The 13,409-nt window shown below is 41.5% G+C and overlaps 1 protein-coding gene across 1 annotated transcript in view; it reads right to left on the bottom strand.

Moving 5' to 3' along the window:
• Window positions 1-753: 753 nt before the first annotated feature.
• The window catches only part of tnfrsf21 (tumor necrosis factor receptor superfamily, member 21), a 51,986-nt gene continuing 39,330 nt past the window's right edge, over window positions 754-13,409 (bottom strand). Inside the window, exons 5-6 of the mRNA XM_055635596.1 lie at window positions 5,196-5,403; window positions 754-2,160 (exon numbers count right to left, since the gene is read on the bottom strand). Of these exons, the coding sequence (XP_055491571.1) occupies window positions 1,931-2,160; window positions 5,196-5,403 (438 nt within the window). The 3' untranslated portion in view covers window positions 754-1,930. The remainder of the gene's footprint in view (window positions 2,161-5,195; window positions 5,404-13,409) is intronic.

Raw genomic sequence — 13,409 nt, 5'->3', positions numbered from 1 at the left:
AACGGTCAATTTTGAAATTAGCTACAATTGGGTAACTAGCTAATTATATGCTTTAATTTCAGGTCATCCAAGTAAGAAGTTTCATATTTGTTTCAGAATGCTTCAATCTATAATAACTGAATTTTTCATTCAGTTCTCTTAATTTTTAAGAAAGTTATGGGATTTTGACTGTCCTCGATCACAGCTTTTGTGTTGTCAATGGAGAAGAAATAGGGAACAAGATGCTAATTTCCAAGTATGAAAATGGGCATAACTTTAATACTGAAGATATGAAAGTGAATTAGGTATCAAATGAAAGTTATTTTTATGCTTTAATCTGATGGGATATATTACAGGCTTGATTTTTTAAATCTCAAAATTTTGTAACATTCCTACAAATGACAATAAAACTCTTGACTTGACACATCAAAATAAATCAAGGTTCCACGGGATGTTTCTACTCCAGTATATAAAAAGACAGGTAACAAACTCAAAGTTTAAGAATACATCTCGGTCTACTGTGTCAGAGAGGAATCACATCTGCTGCTTACCTACCTCCAGAGCTTGTAAATACAGAAGAAAGTGAGGCTGATACGAGCCATAAATTCCCATGAGTGAATGAGATTATAAGATTTAAAAAAAATACAAGACTAATTTTCTTTCATATAAACAGATCCTTTTTGTGTTCATACAGAATGTTCTGTTACCATCGCAGCTGACAGTATGGATGAATGCCAGAGCTTTGACCTTGTTTAAGAAAAACAACACACATACTTTATTATGGAAAAAAGCAGTTTGAACTTTTATTAGGATGTACTCTGTTAATAGTTTACATCAGTGATATAGTATGTGGAGTTAAATGCCGCATGATTTTAACCAGATATAGTAATAAACACATAATTATTTGTACCCTGAATAAATTAGTATAACCCTCGACCAGTAACGGACTTGCTCCAAGGAGTTTTTAAAATTCAAGCATATCCTTTTCCCATCTTTTCTGACAAGTTTGCGAAAAAGAGTTTTGTTTTCGTTCATATTAGCGACAATATTAGTACCACTAAAGTTACTAAAAGATCCAAGTATAGCACCAGCCCAATTCGATATATATCCAGCTATATCGCCCCAACTGGTGAAGCAATGTCAAGATTCTCTCTCTTGGAAATTAACCATAAAGCAGCTTCTCCCACAAACAGCATTCTACCAGCTATGACAATTTAATACAATATCCCAGAATCGCTTTGTGGCATCCTATTAAGCAGTCCTCATCAATGTTCATTTCATTCCTGTTTTGGAAAGCTGTTGGATTGAGGTGTGAAAAGGTAACAAGTACAGCAGCCTGGTTTCATGTACTATGTTGATTATCAAAGCTCCAAGTGTACGATATTAAGAATCAGAGCTACTTCTGCAGCCATTTCAACAGCAAAAATCCCCAACACATCAATAAAACGGAGAAAATGAAACCGAACATGATTTAGCATCAAAAAGCAGAACAGTTAGCATCCAGACTTAAGCACATTTAAAGAAAATTCAAATCAAAGCAAGCTCCATAGAAGCATCACTATTCCAATTTTACTCAAGGAATTGTTTAAAAGTTAGCGCACAAGTACATAGAATAATATCCCATATCAGTTAAATGCAATAAATGGAATATTAACAAGTGCACAATTTGCTCAGGAATGCTGTTTCAGTTAATGACAAAAAAAAATAAGCAATGAAAGGCTGACCAAATGCCTGGCTTCTGCATGCCAAGTGGATGCCATGCTTCGATTAGTGGAAGCAAACTTCCAGCTTAGGAGAGCAAAGTGAATTACCCAAGAGCCTCACCACTTTGATGTGAGCTATTTGCCAGAAACAGCTTGAGCGAGTTCAAGACATGTTTTACATTACTGGCACTGAATTGCCTTGACCATCATCAACAATTATAACTAATCATGTACATTGTCGCACGAGATTAGAGGAGGTCGGGTAGGTGGCTATAAATAGAGTCCAGGAGTTTCTGGCTGGCATCCTGACTCTTGCCTCCCGCAATCTCGAAGAGCTTGTCCAGTTTGTCCTCTGCATGGGGTATTTCCTCTATCAGTCCAAGCTCCTCCTGGTTCAGAATATGAAGCGTGTCGTCAAAAATAGGCTGCAGGTCACAAGGATCTAATCGTACCTGCCGTAAAATTGTGTCTTTCTTCTCTGCAGTTGTGAAAAAAGAGAAATATATTAGTCTGTTTAAATATTTTCAATAGTTCCATGCAAATACAGTCAATTCCTGGTGTACATTAGCATTTCCCACCGCCTCTTCCATTATCTAAAAAGGATCCACGAGTAAATAGAAATCCATAGAATTGCATTCAATACCCCACCAATAAAAATTATTATACAAAGCATTGGAGCTATGCCATTTTTGGTATTCATCAAGTCAGTGGCTTGTCTTTCCTCCTCCTTCCTATCCGACTTCACTGAACTCCTCACACTTGCCTCATCCCTCTCCCCACGTCTGCTGCTACTTGGTGACTTAAATATTCATATGGACTCCCCCACCTGCAAGCTCGCATCTGAATTCGCCTTTACTTGAAACAGACTGGTCGCCGACTTGAACAACTCAAAGAAATCATCTCTCACAGTCCACCATGAAGCTTACAAACTCCACCTCACTGATTACAAGGATGCCCTCATTGCTGCAAAATCTGCCTACCTCTCCTCCATATTCACCGATCCCTCCCTAAATCACAGAACCCTCTTCTCCACAGTGGGCAACCTCCTCAAGCCTCGAGCCAACACTCGCCCTACCTCTACTCCGGATCTCTGCAACTCATTCCTCCACTTTTTCGCTGATAAAATCAGCACCATCTATTAATCTTTATCCCATGTACCCGACTCCCCAACATCTACTCCACCACCTACCAAGGCCCCTCCTTTCAACATCTCCACTGACCTCCTTACCCCTCCCCCCCACTGCTTCCTCTCTCAGTTTGACTTGGTCACCCCTACTGAAATCTCCAAACTCATCAGCTCTTCCAAACCCACTACCTGCTCCCTCGACCCTCTGCCCACTCCCCTGCTGAAGTCCTGCCTCCCCGTTCTCTGCCCCTACCTCACTAATCTCTTCAACTCCTCATTGTCCCAAGGAATTGCCCCCTCTGCTTTCAAAACTGATGCTGTCACACCAATCTTAAAGAAACCTGGTCTTGATCCCACCTCTCTCATTAACTACCGCCCAATCTCAAACCTCCCCTTTCTTTCAAAAACCCTGGAGCGTATCATTGCATCACAACTTCATTCCCACCTCCTTGCGTATAACCTACTTGAACACCTCCAATCTGGCTTTCACCCCCTCCATAGCACAGGAACTGCTCTCCTCAAACTCCTCAACGACCTCCTCACCTCTGCTGACACTGGTTCCCTCAACATCCTCATCCTCCTCGACCCGAGCGCAGCCTTCGCTACAGTGAACCATAACATCCTGCTCACCAGACTCAAAGACCTCGGCATTGAAGGCTCTGCACTCAGCTGGCTCCGTTCCTACCTTTCCAACAGATCCCACTTCATCTCTCCATAACCACACCTCTGCTACAGCCAGTCACTCAAGGCGTCCCCCAAGGCTCCGTACTCGGCCCCCTCCTCTTCATCATCTACATCCTCCCCCTTGGTCAGATACTCCGCCACTTCAACCCGGACTTCCACTGTTACGCCGATGACACCCAGATCCACCTCGGCACCAAATCCCCTCACCCCACCCCCCCCCCCCTCCCATATCAACTCCTGTTTGTCAGCTATAAAAACCTGGATGCAACATAACTTCCTCAAACTCAACAGCGATAAAACAGAATTCCTCCTCATAGGCTCCAAATCCACACTCAGCAAAATCAATAACACCCACTCTCACCATCGACGGCACCACTGTCTCCCCATCTCCCCAGGCCCGCAACCTTGGCATGATCTTCGATTCCACCCTCACACCCGCCATGTCATTAAAACCTCCTTCTTTCACCTCCGCAACATCGCCAAAATCAGACCCTCTCTCACACCTCCCGCTGCTGAAAGACTCATCCATGCCTTCATCTCCTCCTGACTGGACTACTGCAACTCACTTCTCCTTGGCATCAGCTCCACCTACATCAACCGACTCCAACTGGTCCAGAACGCAGCCGCCCGACTCATCACCCACACCAAATCCTGGCATCACATCACTCCAGTCCTCAAACAATTTCACTGGCTTCCCTACAAAGCCCTTCACCATCTGCCCCCCCCCCCCATATCTCACTGACCTTCTCTCCCACCAACCCTCACGGTCCCTCAGATCCACATCAGCCGGTCTCCTCTCCATCCACAAGTCCAACCTCCGCAGTTTTGGGGACAGAGCCTTCTCCAGGGCAGCTCCTAGGCTCTGGAACTCCCTCCCCCAACTGATCCGCAATTCCGTGTCCCTCACCATCTTCCTGTCCCGCCTCAAGACCCATCTCTTCACCTCTGCCTATCCTTAGCCCCACGTCCCCCTCCCTTTTCATCTGTGCTTGAATTGCCTCATATTGTGTTTTGAACTGAATTCTGTCTTTAATTTGTGTACTAGTCATGTCTCTACTATTTATTTCATTCCCTTACATGTTTTTCCTCTACTTGCTAAATTTTTGTAAGGTGTCCTCGAGACTCTTGAAAGGCGCCCATTAATAAAATTTATTATTATTATTATTTCCTGGTTAGCTGCTCAGTAGCCATCAGAATGAGTCTGCCTCTGTTGATTTAGCCTCTCCCATATAGTACGGTGTATGTTGTAAATTAAAGCCCTCAAAACAAAATACCAGAGATATTGTAAACTAAATTGAATTGATTGAAAGGTATACCATGCAAATAGGCCATTTTGCTGACCGAGGCCACGGTTACCTGTTGACACTAGTTCAATGTTATCCCACTACTACCCCTTATAAAGTAGGAGCAATTTAGAGGCTAATCGGTATACAAGCCTGTGTGTCTTTGGGACATGGGATGAACTGCAGTACCCGAGCTAACCCACACAGTCACGGGGAGAACATGCAAACTCTACAGAGGCAGTATCCGAATATGAGATTGCAGCACAAAATGAAGTGGGCAAAAGTAAAATAAAAGCACATTATATATAGCAAGTGCTCCATTCTCCTTTTTAAAATATCTCAGTACTCTTTAAACAAGATTGGCAGTATAGTTAAAGTAAAAGACTAATTTTCAAAACAATGAGAAAATCCTTTGTTTACCTTTGGAAATGAAGGATCCAGTTCTACTAAGAACTGAAGATGAAGTACTTGAAGTTGAGTCACAGCGAAGGAGAGGTTCTGATTCATCAACAAAAAAGACTTTCGTCTTCTCAGCTGAAAATGGTTCAACAGACATGTTGGGAACAGCTGGATTTGGAGTCAGACCATTTTTACAGCTGAGAGCCAGAGCAAGCTTCTCTACATCCAGCTAGGAACAAAAAAAGAACAAAAATGATTACTGAATGAAATTGCCCAAACTACACGGACAGCAAATCTACAGAGAAAACAGGTACTGGCAGACTCTTGGCAATCCACATAGCACATGTATTACACAACACATGCTAAACAACAGCTCCAAAGACAAGTTTCAAATTCAGAAGAATAGTTAAATTAATACAATTTATCATCTAAAATGTAAAATTTGAAGGAATGTTCATTCTCTTCATTTAGCCAATTGTGCTCCAATGAAGCTGAACAAGATAAAGGGCACTTTATGCTCAATAAACGGGTAGTTTACAATTGATGTATGGTCAGTTTTAAATATGATGCGTTCCATCAAGAATCACCATGTCTGCTTTGAAACAGATTTATTTTTCAAAATAAACCCAAACATATATAAGTAAATTTTATCAGTTAATCTGAGGAAATCAGTATTTTTACATGGAGCCATTTTCTGAAAAAAATGTTTTTAATGTGCGGTCATCCCCATGTAAGAGTACAAGAATGCATAACTTTGCTACCAATTGACATGTCTTCTGCGCACCTTACTTGACAGTGCATTCATTGCCATTTCTTTGTATAATACTGTTTGAACGGCTGATTCCTGCTTTTAGCACCAGATAATGATGTAAAAGCCATTTTGGAAGCCTCCCTCTCCCTCCCTCCTCTCTATCCCCTCCCTCCTTCCTTTTTGTCTCCCTCCCATCCCCTCCTTCCCTCTCATCTTCCCCCACCCCGAACAGTCTGTGACCCATAGCACTGTGGCCATAGTGCTATGTGTAAAGCCCATAGCTCTATCTGTAAAGGCAATTGCATTCTAGCTGGTAGCATTATAATTAGAACCCATAGCGATGTTTGTTTAAATTCCCACGTGCTAAACTGACAGCGCTGTTTAAACCTGTAGCGGGACAGGGAGATCAAAGCTTACAAAAATAATCATCCAGTTCTTGAAATTTAAAATACTAATAATAGATTTAATCTGCTATAATTTTTAAAGTTACAGTACGACTTTTTATATCCTTGCATTTAAGCAGCAAGATGAAACAGGAAGTCAGATCGATTTTTTTTAAAAAATCTGTTTTTTTGGGGGGTTTTTTAAATTATTTTTATTAGAAGCAATTGTCCAAGAATAAAACATTTGGCATATAAAATTATTGTACAGCTTCAATTTTAACTTGAAAATGAGGGAAAAGAAATGAGAAAGAACAAGAAAGAGAAAACGTGAAAGGTGAAAAGACTACAAAAGTAGTGTGGCCAAAGAGTGAATAAAGCTGTAAGAGAGAAGGGAAAAAAAGGGGAACAAAAGGGGAAAAAAAGAAAAAAGTGGAGATATACCACCATCTGCCCAGGCAGCATGCTCCAGATTCCTTCTCCCTTTACGTGTAAAAGTTCTTCCTCAAACCCCTTTCACCCAAAGGTTATGCCATACCTTTGCTTTAGATAGCAATATGGGGAGATGCCTACTGCAATTTAACATTTCATGCCCACCAAAACATTGTCAGCCTCTACCATGTGTCTCCCCTCGCCCACAAGCTCAGGCTCATATGTTCCATGGAAAACAAATGAAGTCTCTCCTTATAAATGAAATGTCCCAGGCAATATCCTAATGAATCTCTTGTCCGCCTTCTCCAGTGCAATTGTGTCATTGCATATGGGAAAATATTGTATTGAACTGAAGTAGAACTTTCCTTCTAAAAAACTGGGAACCATTGATTTACTGCTCAAAAGACACATTGTATCGTAGTTATTACAAATATTTCAATCACAAACCAAAGAATTACCTGTGGAACTCTACCTGTTAGGCCAGAAAACAAAAATAATGAAATAAGAGAATTAGAGATGCTACTGAATGCTTTCAACTCTGTCAAAATATACCCACTATTTTTAAGGTATAATCACTAACAGCTATAAATTAAAGTGAATCCTGATGTATGCAAAAAGTAAAACTTTTTTCTAATGGCAATATATTTTGCAGCAGTCATAACAAGTCCCAATTTTTTTCTTGCAATACCTTTCCACCACACTCTGGGCTACTATGTCCCTCACCCTGGGCTGTGGAGTGGGAGTCGTCGAGTCGGTGGTGGAGCAAATTTGGTGCTGCTGGAGTCGGAGTCAGTAAAAAAGTCCCAACTCGGACCTCAACATAAATTTCAGAGGCTGCTTATATATCTGCCTTGTCTACTGACTTGGCCTCCACTGCCGTCTGTGGCAAAGAATTCCACAGATTCACCACCCTTTGACTAAAGAAATTCCACCTCATCTCATTCCTAAAGGTAACTTACGACCTGATGACACATATATTGATGCAGAAGAATATAAATATCAGTTATTATAGGACAGAATTATAGCATATTGTTGTTGAATATAGCCTTTGTTAGAATATAGCATTTGTAATAGAATAGAGCATTGAACAGTCCAGCACAGGAACGGGCCCTTCAGCCCATAATGTCTGCGTTGAACAAGATGCAAATAACATCCAATTTCTTCAGTTTATTCAATGTTTTTTCTTAGAGTAATAAAGCCTGGAAAGAGTCCCTTCGGCCCACCTTGCCCACCCCTTTCAGCTTGACAACATATTTACTATAATAAGGTGACCAAAGCTGAACAAAATACTCTATACTCAATATTCTGACTGATGATGGCCAATGCACCAAAAGCCTTCTTGACCACCCTGTCTACCTGTGGCATCTCTTTCAAGGAGCTATGTACCTGCAATTGAATTTCGATCACAAAAATAACCCGTTTTAAAAAAAACCAACAGGCATCTCTCCCATGTTTAGGCCAATGTCGTTTATGGATTTTAAGGATTATGGATTATGCGATGTTTAGGCCAATTATCCACATTAATAGGTGGAGTGGGCGCGATTGTGCATCTACCCGATCTATTCCTCTCATGATTTTACTCATCATCTTCCTGCGCTCCAAGGAATAGAAACCTAGCCTACACAACCTCTTCCAATAATTCAGACCCTCTAGTCCTGGCAACATCCTCATAAACTCTTCTCTGTGCCCTTTCCAGCTTGATGACATCTTTCCTATGACATAGTGACCAAATTGGATCACAAAACTCCAAATGTGGCCTCACCTTTGCCTTATACAACTGCAACATGACCGCCCAACTTTTATATTTAATACTCTGACTGATAAAGGCCAATGCGGCAGAAGCCTTTTTGACCACCTTATCTACCTATGATGCCACTTTCAATGAACTATGTTCCTATACTCCTAGATCCCTCTACAACACCACCCAGAGGCCTACCATTCACTGTGTAGGTCCTGCCCATGTTAGACTTCCCAAAATGCAGCACCTCACATTTCTCTGTATTAAATTCCATCAACCATTCCTCAGCCCACATGATCAATTGGTCCAGATCCTGCTGCAATTTTTCACAATCATCTTCACTAACTGCAAAACTACCCACTTTTGTATCATCAACAAACTTGCTAATCTTGCCCTGTATGTTCTCATTCAAATCATTGAAGTAGATGACAACCAGTAACGGGCCCAGCACCAATCCCCGAGGCACACCACTCGTAACAGGTCTCCAGTCCGAGAAGCAAACTTCCATCATCACCCTCTACTTCCTTCCTTGAAGCCAATTTTCCATCCATTCAGCTCTTTCCTTGGATGTCATATGTACCATATGATGGCAGCGAGACCTGGGTGTCCTTGTACACCAATTACTGAAAGTTGGCGTGCAGGTACAGCAGGTAGTGAAGAAAGCTAATGAAATGTTGGCCTTCATAACAAGAGGAATTCAGTATAGGAGTAAAGAGGTTCTTCTGCAGTAGCATAGGGCTCTGGTGAGACCACATCTGGAGTATTGTGTCCAGTTTTGGTCTCCTAATTTGAGGAAGGACATCCTTGTGACTGAGGCAGTGCAGCGTAGGTTCACGAGATTGATCCCTGGGATGGTGGGACTGTCATATGAGGAAAGATTGAAAAGACTAGGCTTGTATTCACTGGAGTTTAGAAGGATGAGGGGGAATCTTATAGAAACATAAAATTATAAAAGGACTGGACAAGCTAGATGCAGGGAAAATGTTTCCAATGTTGGGCGAGTCCAGAACCAGGGGCCGGCCACAGTCTTAGAATAAAGGGGTAGCCAATTAAGACTGAGGTGAGAAAAAAGGTTTTCGCCCAGAGAGTTGTGAATTTATGGAATTCCCTGCCACAGAGGGCAGTGGAGGCCAAATCACTGGATGGATTTAAGAGAGAGTTAGATAGAGCTCTAAGAGCTAGTGTAGTCAAGGGATAGGGGAGAAGGCAGGCACGGGTTATTGATAGGGGACGATCAGACATGATCACAATGAATGGCGGTGCTCGAAGGGCCGAATGACATCCTCCTGCACCCATTTTCGATGTTTCTATGTACCGACAGTGGAACAATTACATTTTTACACTGCAGATTTACAGGCCTATCAACCCAACAGATACCATGCAATAAACAAAAATTCAATAAATTAATAACATGAATACAATTGCATAAAAGCCCTCCAAGTGCATAAAATGTTGAGCGGAATAAATAGAGTGAATAGTGTAGATGGGGCATAGCAACATAGAAAATAGGTGCAGGAGGAGGCCATTTTTGGCCCTTTGAGCCAGCAGTGCCATTCATTGTGATCATGGCTGATCATCCACAATCAGTAACCCGTGTCTGCCTTCCCCCTATACTCCTTGATTCCGCTAACCTCACGAGGTCTATCTAAATCTCTTACAAATGCATCCAGTAAATTGGCCTCCACTGCCTTCTGTGGCAGAGAATCTCACAAATTCACAACTCTCTGGGTGAAATGGTTTTAAATGGCCTCCCATTTATTCTTAGACCATGGCTCCTGGTTCTGGACCCCCCAACACTGGGAACATTTTTCTTGCCTCCAGCTTGTCCAGTCCTTTTATAATCACTACACTCGCCACTGCCTGCCATTCTGACAGGGACCCTTTTATTCCTACTCTGTTTCCTGTCTGCCAACCAATTCTTTATCCGTCAATAACCTACCCTCAATACCATGTGCTCTAATTTTGCCCACTAATCTCCTGTGTGGGACCTTATCAAAGGCTTTCTGAAAGTCCAGATAAATGACATCCACTGGCTCTTTCATCCATTTTACTTGTCACATCCTCAAAAAATTCCAGAAGATCAGTCGAGCAGGATTTCCCCTTCATAAATCCATACTGACTTGGACCAATCCTTTTTCTGCTATCCAAATGCACCGTTATTACTTCTTTAATAATCTTATTAAATCTTATCAGCACCTTACCCACCACCAATGTCGGCTAGCTGGTCTATAATTCCCTGTCATCCCTGCTTATCCAGAAATAGTCAAATTTGCATCTGTGATATTAATAGCCATACCACCCACTCAGGTCAGCGTGGAGAGACTCTTTCCGGCACTGAAAATAATTAAATCAGATTTAAGGGCTTCAATGAAAGAGGATCTTGCAGAAGCAATACTGTTTAAGGACAAGTTATTAATAATTTTTAGCTATGTACTTTTGTAGCAAACTTAACTACCTAGGCATTTACTTTTAATTTCTATTGCACAAAACTTTTGTCATAATTTAGCTCATACCTGTGGCCTTAGTTTAATACATTTTGGAGTAATGCCTTCATAATTTTTATTTAATTCAATGGAATTTTAATTTTGTCATAGTCCTTTCTGTATTTTTTTTCTTTTAGCAAAATGAATAATGTTTTATTCCCCCAAGAACAACCATTAGACACAAAACTTTAAGGACATGGGTTTAAAAGGAAGCCTGATGATTCATGTGGTTCTTATGAAATGCCATCTTGTGTAATATCATCATAGCAGATTTAGAATTATTATACCTAGGGGGCCGGAGGATGAGTCAGAGTTGGGTGTTTTGGGTATCGACTCCACAGCCCTGCCTCCAACAAATAACCATAGTTTCAATGTGTAATAAAAATCAACTTCAGTTGCTAGTTTATACCAAAGATAGACACAATGTTGGAGTAACTCAACATGTCAGGCAGGTTTCATGATGCAATTAAAGGGAAAATATGAAAAATGAACGTTGCTGTTAAAATTATCTTAGGTGGTTTCTGCATGAGGGGCCAATTTTGTATGGAAGATAATATTGTTAGCTAAAGACTGAACTCAAGAGGTATACATTATTGCAAATTATGGAACTGGTTAACAGACTGAAAGTGGACAGAGGAGAGGGATAGGGAAGTGTTTATAGAAGTTATTTAAAATTAGAGAACTGAATGTTCACACAGCTGGGTTGTAAGTTACCCAAGCAAAATATGTGGTGCTGTTCCTCCAATTTGTGTGCGGCCTCGCTCTGGCAATGGAGGCAGCCCAGGACAGAAAGGTCAGTGTGAGAATGGGAAGGGGCGTTAAAGTGGTTAGCAACTGGGAGATCTAGTAGACCGTGGCAGACGGAGCACAAGTGTTCAGCAAAATGGTCGCTGAGCCTACACTTTATCTTGCCAATGTCCAGGAGCCACATCACGAATACTAGATGAGGATAAAGGTAATGCATGAAAAACCTCTCACCTGGAAGGTCTGTTGGTGTCCCTAGATGACGTAGAGGGAGAAGGTACAAGGACAGGTGTTACATCACCTGCAATTTCAGGGGAAAGTACCTTGGAGGGGGTAGTTTGGGTGGGAAGGGATGAATGAACTTAGTGGTTAAAGAGGGACTGCAATAAGTCTGAAAAGGGTCAGACCCAAAATGTCACTTATCCATGATCTCCAGCAATGTTTCCTAACCTGGTGAGTGACTCCAACATTTTGTCAATCCTTGTTTCATGATGCAATTAAAGGGAAAATATGAAAAATGAACGTTGCTGTTCAAATTGTCTTAGGTGGTTTCTGCACGAGTGGCCAATTTTGTATGGCAGATAATAGAACACAGTTATTGCAACAGTGATGCATAACTAAATGCAGTACGTCTCATGAGCTAGATAACTGCACATCAATGTTACATCAAATACACTTGATTCAAAATAAAACAGAGTCTTCATTTTGTCTGTAATGCGTGCACAACTTGTGTTTGGTGGACAATTCTTTGCCTCTTGAATTAAATTCAAACACTTCCAGCCCGCAGCAGAGTGGCATTATTTGCCCAAGAAAGCAAGTATGTGAATGTCATTCAAATCTGCAAATTTAAAACAGCTTGGGATGCAAGGAAAAAACAGAACTATTTAGCACCATTTAACTGAAAGTAATTGTAACTGGAACCTAACTGGAAGTCGCCAATATCTCCAGCAAACTGACAAAATTGTTTAATCCACATTCACCCCATTCGTGGCAGCAGAGTGCCGCAGCGATAGAGATGCTGCCTTACAGCACCAGAGACCTAGGATCAATCCAGACTATGGGTGCTATCCCGTTTTATCGGTTTTCTCCAGGTGGTCCGGTTTCCTCTACATTTCAAAAGCATGCAGGTTTGTAGGTTGATTGGCTTCTGTAAATTGTCCCTAGTGCGTAGTTTGCGAAAGTTGGGTAACATAGAACTGATGTATGGGTAATTGCTTAGCAGGGACTCAATGGGCCAAAGTTCCAGTTTCCAAACTCTATGTTCCTCAACTAACCTAAGAATCTGTGTTCTAATCAAGTAAAGTGCTGGAGTAACTCTCGGGTAACATCACTGGAGAACATCATAAGGTGATGTTTCGTGTCGGGGCCCTTCTTCAAATAAAATAAGGGGTTAAAAGAGGTGATAGAAGGTTATGACAGGCAGATGGATGGATAAAGGTTAGTGATGAGAAGACAAGGTGCGAGACATATGGATTGAAGAGTTGCAAATTGTGAAGGAGGAGAGAATTAGACACAATTGCCGGTGAGACTCAGGGGAGAGAGGAGAAAAGGGAGGGGATTACCTAAAATGGAAAATTCAATGCTCATATTATTGGGTTATAAACTACCCATGCAGAATGAGGTGTAGTTCCTCCACTTTGCATGTGGCCTCACTCTGGCAGTGGATGGGCCCAAGACAGAAAGGTTAGTGTGCGAATGAGAGAAGGG

The sequence above is a fragment of the Leucoraja erinacea genome, chromosome 5 (genome assembly GCF_028641065.1).
Source record: "Leucoraja erinacea ecotype New England chromosome 5, Leri_hhj_1, whole genome shotgun sequence".
NCBI classification, from domain to species: domain Eukaryota; kingdom Metazoa; phylum Chordata; class Chondrichthyes; order Rajiformes; family Rajidae; genus Leucoraja; species Leucoraja erinaceus.
This window is presented reverse-complemented; position numbering and strand designations above follow the sequence as displayed.